The 23,523-nt window shown below is 44.8% G+C and overlaps 1 protein-coding gene across 1 annotated transcript in view; it reads left to right on the top strand.

Annotated features, from left to right (window-relative positions):
* Positions 1-23,523, top strand: part of LOC311246201 (transcriptional repressor p66-beta-like) — a 139,451-nt gene that overhangs the window by 94,359 nt on the left and 21,569 nt on the right. The window contains exons 3-5 of the mRNA XM_084336318.1: positions 79-208; positions 1,877-2,008; positions 6,872-7,000. Of these exons, the coding sequence (XP_084192444.1) occupies positions 79-208; positions 1,877-2,008; positions 6,872-7,000 (391 nt within the window). The remainder of the gene's footprint in view (positions 1-78; positions 209-1,876; positions 2,009-6,871; positions 7,001-23,523) is intronic.

Raw genomic sequence — 23,523 nt, 5'->3', positions numbered from 1 at the left:
AAATGTCTCTTTTCTTGCTGTTTTCTCTTATCCTCCTTTGTTGTGTGTGTGTGTGTGTGTGTGTGTGTGTGTCATCAGTGATATGGACAGGCCGCATCACACTCCGTCCCCTGACGTCATTGTGTTGTCTGACAATGAGGCGTCCAGTCCCAAAGCAGTCGTCAAAGCTGAGGACAGACTCAGGACAGCCAACCTGGACATGTTCAAGGTGTGTGTCCATGTGTGTGTCTTCATGGAAGAAGAAGAGAGAGGCGTGTGCATGTGTGTGCTGTACATTTACAGGTATCCAACAGAGTTGTTATTGTTAAAGGAACACGCCAACGTCATGGGAAATGTGTTTACCGTCTTCTCCAGAGTCGGACAAGAAGATTGAGACTAGTTTCCTCTCTGTGTTCAGTAGACGGCTATCCGGCTGCAAGCTAGCCTGGCTTAGCACAAATTAATGGCAGCTGATACAGACCACTAGCCTATCTTAAAACTCTGGGAGAGGTGTTAAGTTGTAATGAGTCCGACCTCTTTTAATTGACAGGCAGTTTGCTTGTTTGAAGCACAAGGTCATGTTTACAGCCTCTGTTCTACATCACTCCGTGGTTGTCCCTGTGTGTCTCTGTACATCCCTGTGTGTCTCTGTACATCCCTGTGTGTCCCTGTACATCCCTGTGTGTCTCTGTGTGTCCCTGTACATCCCTGTGTGTTTCTATGTGTCTCTGTACATCCCTGTGTGTCTCTGTACATCCCTGTGTGTCTCTGTACATCCCCGTGTGTCCGTGTATCTCTGTACATCCCTGTGTGTCTCTGTACATCCCTGTGTGTCCGTGTGTCTCTGTACATCCCTGTGTGTCTGTACGTGTCTGTGTGTCTCTGTACGTCCCTGTGTGTCTGTGTGTCTCTGTACATCCCTGTGTGTCTCTGTACATCCCTGTGTGTCTCTGTACATCCCTGTGTGTCCGTGTGTCTCTGTACATCCCTGTGTGTCTCTGTACATCCCTGTGTGTCCGTGTGTCTCTGTACATCCCTGTGTGTCAGTGTGTCTCTGTACATCCCTGTGTGTCTCTGTGTGTCTATGTACATCCCTGTGTGTCCCTGTGTGTCTCTGTACATCCCTGTGTGTGTCTATGTACATCCCTGTGTGTCCCTGTGTGTCTCTGTACATCCCTGTGTGTCCCTGTGTGTCTCTGTACATCCCTGTGTGTCTCTGTACATCCCTGTGTGTCTCTGTACATCCCTGTGTGTCTCTGTACATCCCTGTGTGTCCCTGTGTGTCTCTGTACATCCCTGTGTGTCTCTGTACATCCCTGTGTGTCTCTGTATGTCCCTGTGTGTCTCTGTACATCCCTGTGTGTCTCTGTACATCCCTGTGTGTCTCTGTACATCCCTGTGTGTCTCTGTACATCCCTGTGTGTCAGTGTGTCTCTGTACATCCCTGTGTCCCTGTGTGTCTCTGTACATCCCTGTGTGTCCCTGTGTGTCCCTGTGTGTCTCTGTGTGTCTCTGTACATCCCTGTGTGTCTCTGTACATCCCTGTGTGTCTCTGTACGTCCCTGTGTGTCTCTGTGTGTCTCTGTGTGTCCCTGTGTGTCCCTGTGTGTCTCTGTGTGTCCCTGTCTCTCAGTACATCCCTGTCTGTGTGCTGGAAAAATACATGACCCACAATTATCAGGGAGCCCTGGTCTCCTACTCTGAAGCCAGTTTCCTCAACTAGTGGTCGAAAGCTCCATTGAATACCTTTTAATTGTGTGTTTATGTGAACTGTGTGCATTTGCTTGTTGATCAATAAGAGAACAATGTCAAAGTGCAAATATACAGGGGACTGTGTGAATCGTGTTGACTGTGTGTGTGTGTGTGTGTGTGTGTGTGTGTGCGTGCGCGCGCGCAGGGGAAGAGCTTGGAGGAGCGACAGCAGGTGATCAAGGCTCTGAGGGAGGAGCTGCGGTTGGAGGAGGCGCGGCTGGTGCTGCTGAAGAAGCTCCGTCAGAGTCAGATGCAGAAGGAGAACCTGGTGCAGAAGGTACAATACACCACCCTACATACACCACGCTACATACACCACGCTACATACACCACCCTACATACACCACCCTACATACACCACCCTACATACACCACCCTACATACACCACGCTACATACACTACCCTACATACACTACCCTACATACACCACCCTACATACACCACCCTACATACACCACCCTACATACACCACCCTACATACACCACCCTACATACACCACGCTACATACACCACCCTACATATACACCACCCTACATACACCACCCTACATACACCACCCTACATACACCACGCTACATACACTACCATACATACACCACGCTACATACACCCTACATACACCACCCTACATACACCACCCTACATACACCACCCTACATACACCACCCTACATACACCACCCTACATACACCACCCTACATACACTACCCTACATACACCACGCTACATACACTACCCTACATACACCACCCTACATACACTACCCTACATACACCACCCTACATACACCACCCTACATACACCACGCTACATACACCACCCTACATACACCACGCTACATACACCCTACATACACCACCCTACATACACCACCCTACATACACCACGCTACATACACTACCCTACATACACCACCCTACATACACCACCCTACATACACCACCCTACATACACTACCCTACATACACCACGCTACATACACCCTACATACACCACCCTACATACACCACGCTACATACACTACCCTACATACACCACCCTACATACATCACCCTACATACACCACCCTACATACACCACCCTACATACACCACGCTACATACACTACCCTACATACACCACGCTACATACACCACGCTACATACACCCTACATACACCACCCTACATACACCACGCTACATACACCATGCTACATACACGCTACATACACCACCCTACATACACCACCCTATAGGGTTGCACGGTATACCGGTATTAGTATAGTACCGCGGTACTAGAGTGTTCAAAATGATACTATACTGCGTTTGGGGGAAAACGGTATTTATTTTTAATTTTTTTATTCATTTATGCATGCGAATGCCTTCCTATTGAAGCACAGCGCTGCTGTCAGTGGTGACGTTGCGCTAGTTTACCGGAAGCAACCTTCTGGAATGAAGAACAACAAACTCTAGTTGAGACGGGAGCTGGCATGGATCGTCCGGCGAGTGTTGGCATCGGTGGCATGACTGCAGTACTGATAGGAGCTACTGTAGCACATAACGTTAGTTATCATAACCATCGGCAGTCGCAGTGGGGATCTTTGTTGATTGGCGTTGGCTGGCTAGCGCATTTTGCGTGGAGTGGACTCGGCTAGCATTGGCATGTATAGCTAGCGAGCTATGGTTCTGGTTGGGGCTGGCTGGCTGACGTTGGTCGATGGAGATCCTCGCTGCGATTGTCGATGGTTGTGGTGGCTGCCGTTGCGTGCTGCGGTGGCTCCTATCGGTGCTGTGGTCGTGTCGTTGGTGCCAACGTTCGTTGGATGGGCTATGCTAGCTCTCGTGACTACAGTTCCTTATACGAGCATTAGAAAATGTCCACAATGCTATTCGCAAGAATAGAAAATAAATTGAAAAGCCTAATAATAAGCTATACACAGCCTAAACTGCCGTGTTGAAAGCTAGTAAACACAGCATCCCCTGTTTGTTGCCTACCCACAACAGAAATGAATTGATGCACACATGCATCTCATCTCTATGGCTTAGTCACAAACGTGATTTATACAGAGACATTTGACAATTGCCCATTAATGGTTCATACATACTGTATAAAGACAACGGAAATCTATTTTATTTTTGTTAAACAGCCTACAATATGACATAACCTAGTTCTAGAATTATGATCAGTCTCACTCATCAAAATGTTTTCTAGGCAACTTCTGGTATCTCAAACTAATTAGGCCATCTGCTATGACAAATGTATAATAATACAACCATACTTTTTCTACCCCTTGAATTTTTTTTAACAACAGAAGTCTGCTGCATTTGGCTCACAGAGTGACTCCCCCCACTCAGAAGCAACCTAACCTCCCAGCTTTTTTTTAGCAGCATATTAAGTACACAAATGAGTCCAAAGATGATAAAAGGATCAACAGGGCAGTCACAGAGTTCATCTGTATGGACCAAGTTCCAATATATACAGTTGAGAAAGCTGGGTTCAGAAACCTTGTACAGCAACTGTTTTGAGTGCAAAAAAAGTTCTCCAGCATTTTGAATGCCATTGCTTTTAATTTTATTTAATTTTATTCTTGTCATTGTTCATTGTTGTGTTTTAAAATAAAGAACAATAATGACATCTGAGAGTTTTTCCCTGATTTTGAGGAAAAGTATCTAAATTAATATTGGTATAGTATCGAAACTAAAATGTTGGTATTGTGACAACCCTACCACCCTACATACACCACGCTACATACACGCTACATACACCACGCTACATACACCACCCTACATACACCACCCTACATACACCACCCTACATACACCACCCTACATACACGCTACATACACCACCCTACATACACCACCCTACATACACCACCCTACATACACCACCCTACATACACCACCCTACATACACCACCCTACATACACCACCCTACATACACCACCCTACATACACCACCCTACATACACGCTACATACACCACCCTACATACACCACCCTACATACACCACCCTACATACACGCTACATACACCACCCTACATACACCACCCTACATACACCACGCTACATACACCACCCTACATACACGCTACATACACCACCCTACATACACCACGCTAGGGGATTGGAGGAGGGAAATAGCGTGAACCTCTGCACGCGTTACATTCCCCCAGTGAGAATCCTCGCTGTCAGGTGAAAAGAAGCGGCTGGCTGACTCCACATGTATCGGAGGAGGCATGTGGTAGTTCTACACCCTCCCTAGGCCGACAGTGGGGCAATGCGCGCAACGCCCAGGAAGGGAATTGGCATAATGACTCAATTGGGATGTTTAAGCGTTCGCAAATATCCCCGTCCTCCCATTGACTAAAGCGCTGGCACGGAAAGGGCTATCAGCAGAGGGCGCTGTTGGCCCGGAATGAGTTAACCTCTCACACGCTGTTGTCATTTAGAAAGACCTACTATTAACCTCTCACACGCTGTTGTCATTTAGAAAAACCTATTAGCCTCTCACATGCTGTTGTCATTTAGAAAAACCTACTATTAGCCTCTCACATGCTGTTGTCATTTAGAAAGACCTACTATTAACCTCTCACATGCTGTTGTCATTTAGAAAAACCTACTATTAGCCTCTCACATGCTGTTGTCATTTAGAAAAACCTACTATTAACCTCTCACACGCTGTTGTCATTTAGAAAAACCTACTATTAACCTCTCACACGCTGTTGTCATTTAGAAAGACCTACTATTAACCTCTCACACGCTGTTGTCATTTAGAAAAATCTATTACAGTATTAACCTCTCACACGCTGTTGTCATTTAGAAAATCATACTATTAACCTCTCACACGCTGTTGTCATTTAGAAAAACCTACTTGCACGCTGTTTCCTACTATTAACCTCTCATTAATGTCATTTAGAAAAACCTACTATTAACCTCACACATTGTCTCTTCACTCCCCGCCTATGGTTTTCCTTTTGTGTTTACCAGTAATGTTGTCCTTTCTACTGCATGTGTGGTGAGGAGGTGATGTTTTACAGAAGGATGTTTTGCTACCTAGCCTGCCTTATTATTCAGGGTAAAGAGCCTGTCTGAACCACAGACAAATCTAGTTTAATAACCCATACATTGTCAGATTACAGAGGGAAACGCCCTCCCTTATTTGGGCAGGAGATCTCCGACACACATGAGGTCTATTAGTGGACTAAGAATTAACACATGTAGTGAAGGATAGCACTAATGTACCCTGACAATATCAACGTGTCCACGGTAAAATAAGAGCTGCCTAGAAGGAATGAACACAGGGAAGAAGCAAACTCCCCTCTTAAAATTCACTTCCTGGCTTCATCCCTCTGAGACACATTTCAGGGCTCAGAGCGCAGGAGGTTCAGTGCCTTGCTCAAGGACACTTAAGATAGGGATGCACCGATCCGATATCGGTATCGGCTGCCGATATCGGTAAAATAGCTGGATGGGGTATCGGTAAAAAAAATATATATAGGATTTTTTTTTTTTTTTTATAAATAAAATAAGAAATAACCATTCAGTACATTTATATCTGTGTTAATTTGTTACATTTAGTTTCACTAAGTTAGGAAAGTAATGTTTTAAGTCAAGCCTGATGTTGCCTTGCACAAAAGAATGATCCCAGTCTCTTCCACACAGTGACAGTGAGGCATACAGTTTATTAATTGAATGACGTTTATTTTCTGTCTTTGTTTACAACAAATCAAAAACACACTTGTGATCCTTTACAATTCTTAAAAACAAAATATATTGTAATATAAAAAAGTAAAAATAAAACGTGGATACATTTATTTATTTTTTAACTTTTTTGGGGGGGACATTTGGACAATGGGTATCGGATCGGTATTGGCCGATACCCAAACCCAGGTATCGGTATCGGGACTGAAAAAGTCGGATCGGTGCATCCCTACACTTAGACAGGGATATCATGGTATTTACAAAAAGGTATCATGGTATTCCCATCACTACGATGATGGTAGTGACTGAATAATTATGGACAGACCATGATATTATCGGTATTATGGTTTATGGATGGATTATACCATGGTATTATTAAGTATAGAAGTGGTACCATGGTAAGTTATTTATACAATGGCATCGTGGTAAAACGAACCCCCTCCCCCCTCCAGGTCCCTGTGGTGCAGAACACAGCCTCGGCTATCCAGACCACCTCAGCCCATGGAATGCAGACCATCAACAAGATGTCTGCCAGACCTTCCATCCACGCCTCTGAGCCCCAGAACCTGAGGACTGCACAGGTAGGCCCCAGCAGAGCCACTCGGATCCTGTTTGTTACTTGTGCGTTACGTTCTCCCAGTGAAACTCCTCGCTGTCAGGTGAAAAGAAGCGGCTGGTGACTCCACATGTATTGGAGGAGGCATGTGATAGTCTACACCCTCCCCAGACAATGTGCGCAATGACCAGGAAGGGAATTGGCAGAACGACTAAATTGGGGGATGGGAGGAAAGAGAGAAAGGCAAAAAAAAAAAAATATATATATATATATATAAATGTATATATTGTGACGAGCCTGGTGGTGTTCAGGCTCGACACAGTTCAAAACAAACAAATTCAATTTTCCACACAAGCACAATTTCAATAAATAAAATATATTTGTTGAATAATAGCACACAAGTTCGATGGGCAATTAGAGTAGTCAAATAACCGTCCTGGATCAAAACACGTAACAGGCTCTCGTACAAAAATGGATTGTTCAATACTCAGGGTTTGTCTTCCGGTCCAGGGTCAGTTTCACCGGGGGGTATCTTCAGCCAGTCCAGGGTCCAGTACCACGAACACCTTCTCGCTTTTACCTCTCCTCTCAACTACCTCTCACCTCACAAACACTGTATCACACTCTCTCTCTGCTCTCTGCTCCTTCCTCACCTCCACTCAACTCTCTCTGTCTCTCCTCTGGCTTTAAACTATGGGTGTCTCTGTGTGTGTGGGATGTGGGTGATCACGTGGTGCACAGGTGTGTTCTATCAGTCCTAATCAGCTCCCTAATTAACTCCTCTGCCCGTAGCAGTAGTATCTCCCTTCCTCCACGTAGCCATGGGACGGGGGATGATATCTGCCAATATATATGGTATATACATCACTATTGTACATGCTATCATACAGAGTCATATGGGTAGACTATAATATGAGTTATGATTATTATGATTAATATGATTATAGTATAGGGCAGTTGTAGACAGTGAAAGCAGTAGGTAGGTATAAATTGAGTATAGGCAACAGAGTTCAAAATTTGTAAAGTATGTGTAACAGAGCCTAGAGTATAGAAAATGGGGTTCAGAGTTTATATGGAATGGGGAGGGGGGGCTGTCATCGTGGCACAGAGTTCAGGGAGATGACAGCTGGGGGAAAGAAGCTGTTCCTGAGTCTGCTTGACCTGGAGCGGAAGTTCCTGTAGCACCTCCTGGAGGGGAGGAGGGCAAATAGTCCATGATTGGGATGAGAGGTGTCCTTGACAATGCTGCGTGCCTTCCTGAGTCATTGTTTGTGATGAATAGACTCAATTGCAGGGAGTGCCTTGGAGTGCCTTGGGCGGTTTTCACCACCCTCTGCAGTGCTTTCCGGTCTGAGGCAGTGCAGTTGCCGTACCAGACTGTGATGCAGTTGGTGAGTATGCTTTCTATGGCGCAAAGTTCACCAGAATCTGAGGAGACAGGTGGGCTTTCCTCAGTCTCCTCAGGAAGAAGAGGCACTGGTGAGCCTTCTTGACTAGGTTGTTGTCTGTGCACCACGCCACCGGGTGCTCCTCGTGGTGAGGACCAGGTTGTTGTCTGTGCACCACGCCACCGGGTGCTCCTCGTGGTGAGGACCAGGTTGTTGTCTGTGCACCACGCCACCAGGTGCCCCTCGTGGTGAGGACTAGGTTGTTGTCTGTGCACCACGCCACCGGGTGCTCCTCGTGGTGAGGACCAGGTTGTTGTCTGTGCACCACGCCACCGGGTGCTCCTCGTGGTGAGGACCAGGTTGTTGTCTGTGCACCACGCCACCGGGTGCTCCTCGTGGTGAGGACCAGGTTGTTGTCTGTGCACCACGCCACCAGGTGCTCCTCGTGGTGAGGACTAGGTTGTTGTCGGTGCACCACGCCACCAGGTGCTGCTCGTGGTGAGGACTAGGTTGTTGTCGGTGCACCACGCCACCGGGTGCTCCTCGTGGTGAGGACCAGGTTGTTGTCGGTGCACCACGCCACCAGGTGCTCCTCCAGATACCCAGACACCAGATACCTAACCCACCTCCTCCTCCCCACCACCGCTGTGTCATCTGCAAACTTGATAATGGTGTGATAATGTATAAGAGTGCAGTTGTGGGTGAAGAGGGAGTCGAGAAAGGGGCTCCGCACACAGCCTTGCGGGACACCGGTGTTCAGGGTGAGGGTGGAGGAGGTGAGATTGTCTATTCAACTATCCAAACTTATGTCCGTTAGTTAGGAAGTCAACTCCAGTTGCAGACAGAGGGGTTAATGTTCAGGTTGAATGAGTTTGGAGACTAATTTTGGAGGGGATTAATAGCATTCTCACATGGTATTACTCTCATACAGGTGGAGGGGGGTGGAATATAGCACTGAGGAGATAGTGTCCTCTGTGCTCCTGTTCTCACGGTAGGTGAATTGGTGTCTGTCCAGTGAGGGTGAAAGGCCAGATTTGAGGTGAGCCAGGACCAACCTCTCGAAGCACTTCGTGATAATGGGGGGTGAGTGCAACAGGGCGGAAGTCATTGAGGCTCGTGGCAGAGGAGTGTTTCATCATTGTCACAATGGAGGTGGTTTTAAAGCACACTGGGACAACTGCCTGGGCTAGTGACAGGTTGAAGATGTCAGTTAAGACCTCGGTCAGCTGCTCAGCACAGGGCCATGGATGCCATCAGGGCCAGCTGCCTTACGTGCATTAGCCCTGCTCAATGCCATACATATGTCGTGGGGGAGAGAGTGAAGTGTGGGAGGTTAGCAGGGAGAATAGCCTTGGTGGGCGCCTCCTGGTTGTCCCTGTCAAAGCAGGCATAAAAGCTATTGAGCTCATCAGGGAGGGAGGGGTCAAGCAAGACTGTTGTGGATGAGCAGACTTAAAACAAGTAGGTATATTAGCACAAAAACTGGAGAGATACAGAGCCTCGCGTTGTGCACATGCCACGTGCACAACTACAGACCTCTAGTGAACTACAGATACAGAGGAGAGCAGACCTCTAGTGAACTACAGACCATTAGTGAACTACAGATACAGAGGAGAGCAGACCTCTAGTGAACTACAGACCTCTAGTGAACTACAGACCATTAGTGAACTACAGATACAGAGGAGAGCAGACCTCTAGTGAACTACAGATACAGAGGAGAGCAGACCTCTAGTGAACTACAGACCTCTAGTGAACTACAGACCATTAGTGAACTACAGATACAGAGGAGAGCAGACCTCTAGTGAACTACAGATACAGAGGAGAGCAGACCTCTAGTGAACTACAGATACAGAGGAGAGCAGACCTCTAGTGAACTACAGATACAGAGGAGAGCAGACCTCTAGTGAACTACAGACGTCTAGTGAACTACAGACCATTAGTGAACTACAGATACAGAGGAGAGCAGACCTCTAGTGAACTACAGACATTTAGTGAACTACAGACCATTAGTGAACTACAGACCATTAGTGAACTACAGACCTCTAGTGAACTACAGACCATTAGTGAACTACAGATACAGAGGAGAGCAGACCTCTAGTGAACTACAGACCTCTAGTGAACTACAGACCATTAGTGAACTACAGATACAGAGGAGAGCAGACCTCTAGTGAACTACAGATACAGAGAGCAGACCTCTAGTGAACTACAGACCTCTAGTGAACTACAGACCATTGGTGAACTACAGATACAGAGGAGAGCAGACCTCTAGTGAACTACAGATACAGAGGAGAGCAGACCTCTAGTGAACTACAGATACAGAGGAGAGCAGACCTCTAGTGAACTACAGACGTCTAGTGAACTACAGACCATTAGTGAACTACAGATACAGAGGAGAGCAGACCTCTAGTGAACTACAGACCTTTAGTGAACTACAGACCATTAGTGAACTACAGACCATTAGTGAACTACAGACCTCTAGTGAACTACAGACCATTAGTGAACTACAGATACAGAGGAGAGCAGACCTCTAGTGAACTACAGACCTTTAGTGAACTACAGACCATTAGTGAACTACAGATACAGAGGAGAGCAGACCTCTAGTGAACTACAGATACAGAGGAGAGCAGACCTCTAGTGAACTACAGACCTCTAGTGAACTACAGACCATTAGTGAACTACAGATACAGAGGAGAGCAGACCTCTAGTTAACTACAGATACAGAGGAGAGCAGACCTCTAGTGAACTACAGACCTCTAGTGAACTACAGACCATTAGTGAACTACAGATACAGAGGAGAGCAGACCTCTAGTGAACTACAGACCTTTAGTGAACTACAGACCATTAGTGAACTACAGATACAGAGGAGAGCAGACCTCTAGTGAACTACAGATACAGAGGAGAGCAGACCTCTAGTGAACTACAGACCTCTAGTGAACTACAGACCATTAGTGAACTACAGATACAGAGGAGAGCAGACCTCTAGTTAACTACAGATACAGAGGAGAGCAGACCTCTAGTGAACTACAGACCTCTAGTGAACTACAGACCATTAGTGAACTACAGATACAGAGGAGAGCAGACCTCTAGTGAACTACAGATACAGAGGAGAGCAGACCTCTAGTGAACTACAGACCTCTAGTGAACTACAGACCATTAGTGAACTACAGATACAGAGGAGAGCAGACCTCTAGTGAACTACAGATACAGAGGAGAGCAGACCTCTAGTGAACTACAGACCTTTAGTGAACTACAGACCATTAGTGAACTACAGATACAGAGGAGAGCAGACCTCTAGTGAACTACAGATACAGAGGAGAGCAGACCTCTAGTGAACTACATACCTTTAGTGAACTACAGACCATTAGTGAACTACAGATACAGAGGAGAGCAGACCTCTAGTGAACTACAGATACAGAGGAGAGCAGACCTCTAGTGAACTACAGACCATTAGTGAACTACAGATACAGAGGAGAGCAGACCTCTAGTGAACTACAGACCTCTAGTGAACTACAGATACAGGGGAGAGAAGACCTCTAGTGAACTACAGACCTCTAGTGAACTATTAGACCTCTAGTTAACTATATATACCTCTAGTGCAGGGGTGGCCAACCCGGAGCCGCATGGGGCTCTTTGCCCGTCAATGTGCGGCTCTTCCATAAAAAAAAATATATATATATATATATATATATATATATATATAATTTTAATAAAAAAAAATTAAAAATGTATGTCACTCATTCCATAAGGACGTAGAATAAACATTTAAATATATATTTTTTAATGGTCCATTTGCATGTTCTTGGTATCTGAATCTAGGGACATATATGGATCATGTCAGAAATAGTGTGTCTGTTACTAGGCTTGAGTAAATTGTAATGAACCAAAGGAGAATATCAATTCTATTTAAAAAATATATATATTATCTTTGACTGTGAATAACACCATGCTAAAATTGACCAGACCTGAAAAATCTAAGCAAATGAATAAAGGGAAGATGATTAAACAGAAGGTTTTATAGATACAGTACTGAATTCTGCCATCTTTTTTATAATGTAGATTTCTCCACCATTTTTCATTGTATTGCAACACTGTTTTTTGCAAGACGTTCACAGAAAGGTAGAGAAACTAACTGTGTTCTGTTTTATGGCAATAACGTTCAGGTTTGTGGGAGATAATCCCAAAAAATAAGAGAAATAAAAAAGTTAATCCAGAAGTCAGATGATTGACAGGGGCTGGTGTGAGCTTGGTAGGGTAGTTTTTCGAAATTCGAAAGCCCAGAGTCTCTTCCTTCAAAAGACTACACTAAATTAGTGTCAATATGTGCCGGTTTCCGACTCAATGCCCTGAGATTTCTATAATCTTATATTTCACTAATAACAGTTAAAATAATTGGTAAACAAACGTAATGCTGAAAATATACACATTTACTGTATATGTCGGGCTTAAAGGAAAACTCCTTAAGGAAATTAGCTTATTTAACATCTTCCCTGGAGTTAGAAAAGAAGATACATACCTTTTTTGTCTCTGTGCATGCATTAGGCTTAGGGAACAGCCGCTCCGTTAGCGTAGCTTAGCTTCATCCCTGGAAGTGGGTCAGAGTTGTAGCCTACAGTGCCCTACAGTCACGAAATACACTCCAAATACAACTCCAAAACGTTCCTGTAAACATGTTGTGACCTGTGTATTTACCACATGGAGAAATAAAAAATAATTGAATTCGACAATTACGTTTTCTAAGCAAATATACTCGGAACAATTTTTTGCCTAACCACTCATCTCTGGGCTCAGTCAGTGATTTCAACGTGTCGCCGTGTTTGTTGACATTCTCATTCATTCAAAGGATCCGAACCGATTGAAGTTTATGGATACCATGACTTAAAATCCTCTTACCTTGACGATTAAAAGCCTCCCCAATTTAGAAAACAGTATTCCAATGGCTGGTCTTGATAGGCTGCTAGCTAACGGAGCTAACCAACAAACACAGAACCGGGCGGACACTAAAGCAAATATAATGACTTCCTTTCTGGGGGGTTTCAAAATAAAAGAGCGACGTCTATAGCAGCGGAATACGTTTATTTTGTACATTATCTAGCGTTAACATGAACCTAAACTAACTTTAGGTTAGTTGTAACGTTAGTTTAGGTTAGACCAATTGACTATACATGTGCTTAAATTTTTTTAAATAAACGTTATTTTTTTTTTAATGGCTAAAAGTGATTTTGTAATTTTGTAACCGTGGGTCTCACAGGGTACTTTTAACCCTGTGAGGCCCAAATAAAAAAGACATTAGCAACTTCAGAGGCCAGAGGGTGAGGCCTATAAACACATGAAGGGTGCCGTGACTGAAAAAAAAGGTTGAGAAACGCTGGTATATGGTGTGGCTCTTTGTGGTACCACAGTAATTTTTGTGGCTCTTAGTCTCTGACTGGTTAGCCACCCCTGCTCTAGTGAACTACAGATACAGAGGAGAGAAGACCTCTAGTTAACTACAGATACAGAGGAGAGAAGACCTCTAGTGAACTTGTAACAGACCTCTAGTGAACTACAAATACAGAGGAGAGCAGACCTCTAGTGAACTACAGACCTCTAGTGAACTACAAATACAGAGAAGAGCAGACCTCTAGTGAACTACAGATACAGAGGAGAGCAGACCTATAGTGAACTACAGATACAGAGGGGAGCAGACCTCTAGTGAACTACAGTTGTATATAAGTCCTTAAGTCACGGGTTGGGCTGAACAAGAGAAATAAATCATCTCGCTGCATGAAACCAGTGACATTGCTGCATGAAACCAGTGATATCGCTGCATGAAACCCAGTGACATTGGCCATATGAGCCCTTCTGGTCAGGCAGGACCAGACATTTAGAAGGTAAAAGGAAGAGTTGAAAAACACAGTTTTTCTTCTCTTTTCTTTTTTTCCTCCGTGTTTGTCAGTAAAGTGAAATAGTGCAGCTTTAAAGTTTATAAGCACCAGAGATGCAGCATCTATATTAAAGCTGCACAATGCAACTATGCAACTCAGGAAATTCAGAAATGTTATGTATGCAACACTAGCTACTGGATTTCGATGGAGGCAGGCTGCATTTTTGTGTCCAACCACCAGATAACTAACCCTAACCTAGACACCAGATAACTAACCCTAACCTAGACAGCAGATAACTAACCCTAACCCTAACCTAGACACCAGATAACTAACCCTAACCTAGACACCCGATTTTAGAGGTATGCCTGTGCCGTGTCTATAAGCTGTAAGGCTATAAGGAAAAGAGTTGAGCAGATAACAGGTGAATCTAAAAGTCATCAACAAACAGCTTTAAAAGATTAGGATTAGAGTTGATTGCACTAAACTCCAGGTTAAGTAAGTTAACTTGTGGCCAGGAAGTCACCATTTTGAGGGGAATGAACCTCCATATGAAACACTGAGCCCCCATTCTGCCTTCACCTCAATGCTGCCTCCAAATCCCCTCTAATAAATACAAGTTTAAGTTCAAGTTTCTTTAATAGTTGTCATACAGAAGTAGAGAATACTTTTATACAAAATGCTTCTTACTGTTACGCTCCAGAGACTGTGCTAGACAAGATAAGTATGAAATAAAATAAAGTAGCATGTAAAAAGAAGTAAAAATAGAGGTCCCAGTGTTCAGTATAGACATATGTACAATGTTCGATGCAGACTAGAAGTAACTGAGTTACCATACAATATACAATATACTATGCAATATACTAATATACAATACTATATAGTGCAAAGCAGAAATGGGATGAGGTACAATTTAGGTACAATTTACAGTAAGGTGTACGAGTTGTAGTGCAAATCCTTTACCAATAAATATAAAGTGTGTTTAGGTGATCTAAAGTGTGGAGAGTGGGTGCTGCAGTGTGTTTGTTTAAAGTGAGTGTGTGCGTGTGGATGTGTGTGCTGTGTGCATTTGATGGTTGTTGCATAGTGTTTATTGTTCGTTGAGCAGCCTGATGGCCTGGGGATAGAAGCTTCTTCTGAGTCTTTCTGTGCTCGCCTTGAGACTCCGGTATCGCTTGCCTGACCGCAGCAGTTCAAAGAGGCAGTTGTTCAGGAAGTGATGTTGCCAGTCAGGATGCTCTCTTATTGTACATGAGTAGAAGTTCTTAAGGATCTTCTGACTGACTTGGAACTTCCTTAGGCGCCTGAGGAAGTAGAGGCGTTGTCGTGCCTTCTTCACAACACTGTCAATGTGTGTGGTCCATGTCAAGTCCTCGGATATGTGGGCTCCAAGGTACTTAAAACTGTTCACTCTCTCAACCGGTGCCCCGTCGATGCTGAGGGGGCTGTAGTCCTTGACCCCCGACCTCCTAAAGTCCACAATCATCTCCTTTGACCCTGGTCAGTCATTAATTATTAACTATTAATACCACTTACTTACCTCCTTAAATTGCCTTAAATTACTCACTTGACCAGTTGATATTATGAAAATGTCATAACATGTCATGTCAGGGCCATGATGGATAGTCTACTAACTAAAACAATGTGATTTCATTCATGGAATAGTGTTGCCATCTAGTGGTCAATGATGGTATTGAACCTGAGAGTCAGACAGGGGGGCATTACTATGCATACTGATTACAACACAAGACCGCACAGACCTTCCTGTCCAGACAATGGCCCTGTTTCCATCACTCTCTCATTCACCTTTCTGTGGGAACAGAGGTGGTAACAGAGATTGCATGCAGATCTTTTTTACTTGCATTTTGGAAATCGAACCAGCGTCAAAAAGCTTTTAGAATCAGTTGTTTACTTTAATTAGCATTGTGTGGCCCAACAGAGACATTTCCTTGATAGGACTGTCACCACTCTGTTGTCCTGTATGGTCTATAAATTGTTAGGTGGTTGTTTGACTGAGTGTCCGTCTCATAGATACTCAATGTAACAGTTATTGTTTGGCATAAAGTTATGTTGGAATTCCAGACTGTTTTTCACTGCTGTCACTGTGAGCTTGTGAAACAGTTGGCCTCTGGTTCAAACATGTTTGATTTGGTCTCTTCTGGGAAACAAATGACTTGGGGAGGAAGATTAGCATTAGCAAGCAGGACATTACACGTATCACACTACAGGATTTAGTAACTCTGCCCCTAATCTGGAAAGTTTGGACATCTGGAAACCTCCAGTTCCAGGGCTCAGGTGAAATGTCCACTCAGTGACCAGAAGGTTGTGTCTCCTCTACATGCCGGGAATTAGTTGTAAACTGGGGCATTAAGACAGTCACCATAATCAACTGATTCATTATCCAGTCCACAAAAGCGTTTTGATTGACGGAGCATTACCGTGGTTTGAACTGTCGATGTGGTCCTGAGGCCCTTTGCTTCTGCTATCTGTGTTGCTCCAACAGCTGATCTCTAGATTGTGCTTGTGCCAAAATAATGAAATACCTCGCTGGGTTTAGGTTTGTCATGGCAATTCCCTGTATGCAAATATCAACATAGGTGCTATTTCTGAGTCCCGAGTCCCCAAATGGCTATATATGTATATATCCTTTTCTATAGTGGGCCTCTTTCTCCTCCATCAAGCCTATTCCAACTCACTCAAGCCCTCTCAGTTTCCATCTGTACCACTTCCAGTTCAGCCTGTTACAATTCACCTCCTGTCACATGTATCACCTGCTTAATCCTTTTAATCACTTTCCACAAACTCCTCAGCTTGAGACACCTCTATGGGCCTTGTGGACTAATTACTTGCATAGAAAATCCTATTGTGACTTATACACTACCAAAGTCGATGTATTGGCCAGAATATTCAACTTTAAGGTCACTCCACCATCGCCTTCTACAGTTCAGCGTGCACTCAAGGTACGGGACAGGCCCACACACACACTGAACAAGACGTAGACACACAAGGAATGCACAGCACACAGATAACACAAACACACACATATGATACAAAGAGGAGACACACACCGACACACAGATAACACAAACACACATATGATACAAAGAAGAGATGAACACCTACACACAGATAACACAAACACACACATATGATACAAAGAAGAGACACACACCGACACACAGATAATACAAATACACTGATAGAAAGAAGAAACACACACTGACACACTGATAACACAAACACACTGATAGAAAGAAGAAACACACACCGACACACAGATAACACAAACACACACATATGATACAAAGAAGAGACACACACCGACACACAGATAACACAAACACACACATATGATACAAAGAAGAGATGCACACCTACACACAACAAAATGGGAGCTGCGTCTGGTCACTCCTTGACATAGATCAGTCCTTCTATTTTAACATAAGCCATATACGTGTTCTGTCGCACCTTCGACATGGAACGCCAATACCGCCGTCCGGTTAACTTAATTCAAGTCGAACTCCAGTTCTGTTCTCACGACACAGGTCTGGCATAAGCCGCCCTTCAACTAAATCTACCAACCTCGCTGTGTAGATCATCGCTGTGTAGATCCTCTCTGTGTAGATCCTCGCTGTGTAGAATCCAAGGTTTACCCGCGCACAACTTGTTCTCCTCAAAACTGGCCGTGATGGTTAGTCAGCGCATGTAAACAGATTCACTCTCAGCCAAGCTCTGTGCCCACCAATCCAATTCCATCATGTTATTGCAGAAAGAATTGGGGTATAAGGATAAAATGTCCTCACCTCTGACTGAATATGTGTTGACCATCCCCCCCTGTTCTGTAACAACAGGATGGAAGAAAGCAGCAGGTTCTGAAGTCCTACGTGAGTGACGCCAATTTGTCGCGGAACCGGACTCATCAATTATGGTCATAGACGGATCTTTATGATCAATATTGGTTTAATAGTGAAACACACTATTTAATCTACAAAGTACATTGTAGATTAAATGAGCTTGGCTGAGAGACTCTGGCCACTGGCCACCTGGGAGACACTGATGTGGAGAGGGGATCCAGCTCTCTAGTGGATAGAGAAGAGGATCCAGCTGGGTAACATTATCACGTCTCATGCCTTCTCGTATCATTGCTATGCCGATGATACTCAACTCTTCCTCTCCTTCCCTCTCTAGGATATCCAAGTCTCGGATATCGGCCTGTCTGTCTGACATCTCCGCCTGGATGACGACCAACCACCTCAAACTGAACCTAAGCTAAACAGAATTGCTTCACCTGCCGGCCAAATCCTCCCCCCTGACCGACCTTTTCATCACAGTCGAGAATTCAACTGTGACCGCGTCCCCGACCGCCAAGAACCTTGGTGTTGTCCTTGACGACTAGTTGAACTTCTCCGCTCACATCGCAGCGATAACCAGAACCTGCGGATTCCTCCTGAGCAACGTCAGAAGGATCCGCCCCTTCCTGACAAAAGAAGCCACCCAACTCCTTGTCCAATCAACCATCTAATCGCCTCGACTACTGCAACGCACTGCTTGCTGGCCTTCCGACCACTGCCACCAAGCCTCTTCAACTCATTCAGAACGCAGCGGCCCGCCTGATCTCAAACCTACCAAAGTCAGCCCATGTCACCCCACTTCTCGGGGACCTGCACTGACTCCCCATTGCCGCACAAATCAGCTTCAAGGCCCTCAACCTGGCATATCGTGCAGCGAAAGGAACGGCTCCCGCCTACCTCCGGTCAATGGTCTCTAACTACACACCCTCAAGACCCCTACGCTCTGCATCTTCTGGCCGCCTCAGACCCACTCCTATCCGAGCTCCAGGAGGGTCATCAAAGAGAAGTTGCCTATTCTCAGTCCTTGCTCCACAATGGTGGAACGAACTTCCCACCACAGTTAGGACAGCCGAAACCCGTCCAATCTTTCGCCATCAACTAAAGACACACTTCTTCAATAATAATAATAATAATAATACATCTATCTTATATAGCGCTTTTCCAGGTGCTCAAAGACGCTTTACATGGGCAGGAGAGACAAACTATGGCAAAACAAAAAACAGAACAAAACAGAACAAAAGTAATACATGACAAAATAAAATAAAACCGACAGAATTAGAGGTCAAAAGCAAGATTGAAAAGGTGAGTTTTGAGGGCTGATTTAAAAGATGTCAGGGTGTTTGCATCACGGATATGGCTGGGGAGGGCATTCCAGAGGGAGGGGGCAGCAGCAGCAAAGGCCCTGTCGCCCCAGGTCCGGAGCTTGGTCGTGGGAGGTAATGGAAAAACAATTCAAAGAAATTAATAAATAACTCTAACCCTAACTAACCTTACTGTCATGCACTTGTCCTAATATACTAACCTACACTGTATCACTCAACACTTTGATGAACATTGTTACTCAGCTGATAGAGTTGTACCCTTTATGCTGTCTTGTTGTACAAAACTTGTAAGTCGCTTTGGATAAAAGCGTCAGCTAAATGACTAAATGTAAATGTAGAGAAGGGAGGGGGGTTGGCTCTGATATTCAAGCTATTGTTAGAACAAACAAATGGATTCCTCCACACTAGTAACCCTAACATCTCCCTTGACCTGAAGGCTAGTAACCCTAACATCTCCCTTGACCTGAAGGCTAGTAACCCTAACATCTCCCTTGACCTGAAGCCTAGTAAACTTAATATCTCCCTTGATCTGAAGCCTATTAAAACTAATATCGAAGGTTATTCTATAACCCTAGTTATATGAGTAATAGCGAGCGCTTTGCTCTATTGGAACTATCCCTTTAATCATATTCTATAATGAAAACTTTCACCATGTGTACGCACCTGCCCACCTGCCTGACCACTCCCAGATCCGCTCCAATATAAGCAGGGGGCATGGCCATACTACAGCTCCTTCCCCAGTCTTTCAACCCCGAAACGGAAGACCGTGGGGTCCTCAGTGAGTCAGAGCAAAGCGCTCGCTATTACTCATATAACTAGGGTTATAGAATAACCTTTGTTATATTTCGTATATAGCTTATGCTTTGCTCTATTGGAACACAAGAGCTGAGCAGAGCGGAAGCCCGACAGATGTACCCGCTGAGGTCCCCTACAACCATCAGAATACCGGGGAGGATCCGGGCCCCCCCTAGCGAGGGACGGGAGGGAGATCAGACCCTGAATGTGCGAAGAGGGTTTAGCGCCTCAAACGCACAGGGTGAGCAGACCGTGGGACTTACCTTTGTTTAGAAGGGCCCACACGCCACCAGGGAACGGACGTGAAGCAAAAACCCCGTCACAGGGTTACGTGGCTAATCGTTCCGGGAGCTAACGTCGGTACCTGGCTGGTTGCTGGCTAACTAACGTGGCTAATCGTTCTGAGAGCTAACATCTCTGCCTGGCTGGTTGCTGGCTAACTAACGTGGCTAATCGTTCTGAGAGCTAACATCTCTGCCTGGCTGGTTGCTGGCTAACTAACGTGGCTAATCGTTCTGAGAGCTAACGTCGGTACCTGGCTGGTTGCTGGCTAACTAACTGGCTAATCGTTCTGAGAGCTAACGTTGGTACCTGGCTGGCTAACTGGCTATCGTTCTGTGATTTGTTTACTTGGTAACACGGGTTGCTAAGGAATTTAGGTTCGAGGTTGAAGAAAGTGCACTTTTAGGTTGAAAGAACGGCCCTAATGTCAACGTGTTTCAATATAAGCGTTATGTATGGTGATGACGAGTATATTGTTAGGTCCGCCCCCCCCCCCCCCCCCACTGATGAAAATGAAAGTCATACCGTCATATACCGTATACCGGGGTATTATGTCAGCATGGTATGACTGTATGAAAGAAATTATACCGCCCAAGCCTAACGTCTAATATCTCCCTTTACACACTCAGTTTCCCAGCATTCCTTGTGCTATACTAAGCGCTCCACACATCCCCACGACCTAGCTAACTGGCTAATACGTTAGGCTTAAACAACGTGCCCATAGTGATGCAACCAGCACCCTGTGGGAGGAGGCGAGCTGCAACAGAGAGCCACCTCTCCGACTGGTGTAGTTTCATTCGGACACCTCCTGTGTGTGTGTGTGTGTGTGTGTGTGTGTGTGTGTGTGTGTGTGTGTGTACACGTGTGTGTACACGTGTGTGTGTATACGTGGGTGTGTGGGTGTATGCGTGCATGCCCAATCAAGAACCTTCTTCTTTTTTAGTCAGTGTTGCTATTCCTGACACCTACATGTGGCCTGAGGCTCTACTGAATTAGATGCATGTTGTTTTGAGGTGACCTCTATGGACTCGGAGCAGGCTGTGCTTGAAGACTGTAGGACCATAATACGCTTTGAAGAGAATATTCCACCCATTTTAACAAGCTGCTCTGATTTGTCACAAACCAGGAGTATTTTCAGTCCATCAGCAGTGTTCTGGTTTCTGAGACATTGGAAGTAAAACTGGTTAAATTAGATGAGACGCCTTGTAGTGTTGGCTTCTAGTGTGAGACAACCAGGGCTTCTAGTGTGAGACGACTTGGACCAGGGCTTCTAGTGAGAGACAACCAGCACCAGGGCTTCTAGTGTGAGACAACCAGGGCTTCTAGTGTGAGACAACCAGGACCAGGGCTTTTAGTGTGAGACAACCAGGGCTTCTAGTGTGAGACAACCAGGACCAGGGCTTTTTGTGTGAGACAACCAGGACCAGGGCTTTTAGTGTGAGACAACCAGGACCAGGGCTTTTAGTGTGAGACAACCAGCACCAGGGCTTCTAGTGTGAGACAACCAGGGCTTCTAGTGTGAGACAACCAGGACCAGGGCTTTTAGTGTGAGACAACCAGGACCAGGGCTTTTAGTGTGAGACAACCAGGACCAGGGCTTCTAGTTATTTTCAGCCAGGCTACTCCACGACCACCTCTGATCACCAGGGAGTCAGTCAAGAGCGAGTAAGTACACTGGTACACTAGGCCACTAGTCCACTGGTACACTGGTTCACTGGTACAATAGGCCACTGGTACACATTTCTACTGGTTCACTGGTACACAGGTCTACTGGTTCACTGGTACACAGGTACACAGGTCTACTGGTTCACTGGTGTACTGGTACACTGGTTCACTGGTGTACTGGTACACTGGTACACTGGTTCACTGGTTCACAGGTTCACTGGTACACTGGTTCACTGGTACACAGGTTCACTGGTTCACAGGTTCACTGGTACACAGGTTCACTGGTACACTGGTCCACTGGTACACAGGTTCACTGGTACACAGGTTCACTGGTTCACTGGTACACTGGCACTGGTACACTGGTACACAGGTTCACTGGTACACTGGTACACTGGTTCACTGGTACACTGGTTCACTGGTACACTGGTACACAGGTTCACTGGTACACAGGTTCACTGGTACACCGGTACACAGGTTCACTGGTACACTGGTTCACTTGTGTACTGGTTCACTGGTACACAGGTTCACTGGTACACTGGTTCACTTGTGTACTGGTTCACTGGTTCACTGGTACACAGGTTCACTGGTCCACTGGTACACAGGTTCACTGGTACACTGGTTCACTTGTGTACTGGTTCACTGGTGTACTGGTCCACTGGTCCACTGCACTTACTGCTCAGCTTTGTAGTAGTTTGGGGGAACAGTGCAGTAGGTACACATATTTAAGGAGACCACAAGGATGGTGTACTGGTGGGTGTGTCTGACCGACTGTTATTGGACCTTGGTACCTCACCTTGGTATTGCACCTTGTTTACAAATAGGGCTGTACCGAATGTCATTTTTTAACATTCAAAGCTTCGATTGAAGTATTCGAACGAAGCTCCGAATGTCTATTAAAAAAAAATTACTTTCAAAAATTTTAATTAAAATATATATATATTTTTTTATAAACTAAATCCTCTATTTGAATAAAGTGATTAATCGGATTAAATTAGTATTTTTCTTTTATTAAATCAACTTTCTTTAATGAATATAACTCATCAGTTTCGTCAACATAAATAATCCAATAAGGGCACGGTTGGAATGAAAGTGATGGTGACGTCTTATAGTATAATATTAGTGTAGCCTAATCTTTAACTGCAACTGTGAAGAAAACCCCCATTGGTTTAAACAGATTGAATAGACACAAAAAAAGAAATTACAAAAAAAATAATATATATATATTTTATTAAAAAAAATTTGAATAGAATAGAATTCTAATGTCAACATTATGATCGAAGCTTCGAAGCATTCGGTACAGCCCTATTTACAAACGTGTGTTTTGATATGATGTGTGGGGAGGGCTCACACATTTTAAATCACAACAGCAGTAAACAGTGTTTCT

The sequence above is a fragment of the Notolepis coatsorum genome (genome assembly GCF_963971535.1).
Source record: "Notolepis coatsorum genome assembly, chromosome: 19".
NCBI lineage: Eukaryota > Metazoa > Chordata > Actinopteri > Aulopiformes > Paralepididae > Notolepis > Notolepis coatsorum.
This window is presented reverse-complemented; position numbering and strand designations above follow the sequence as displayed.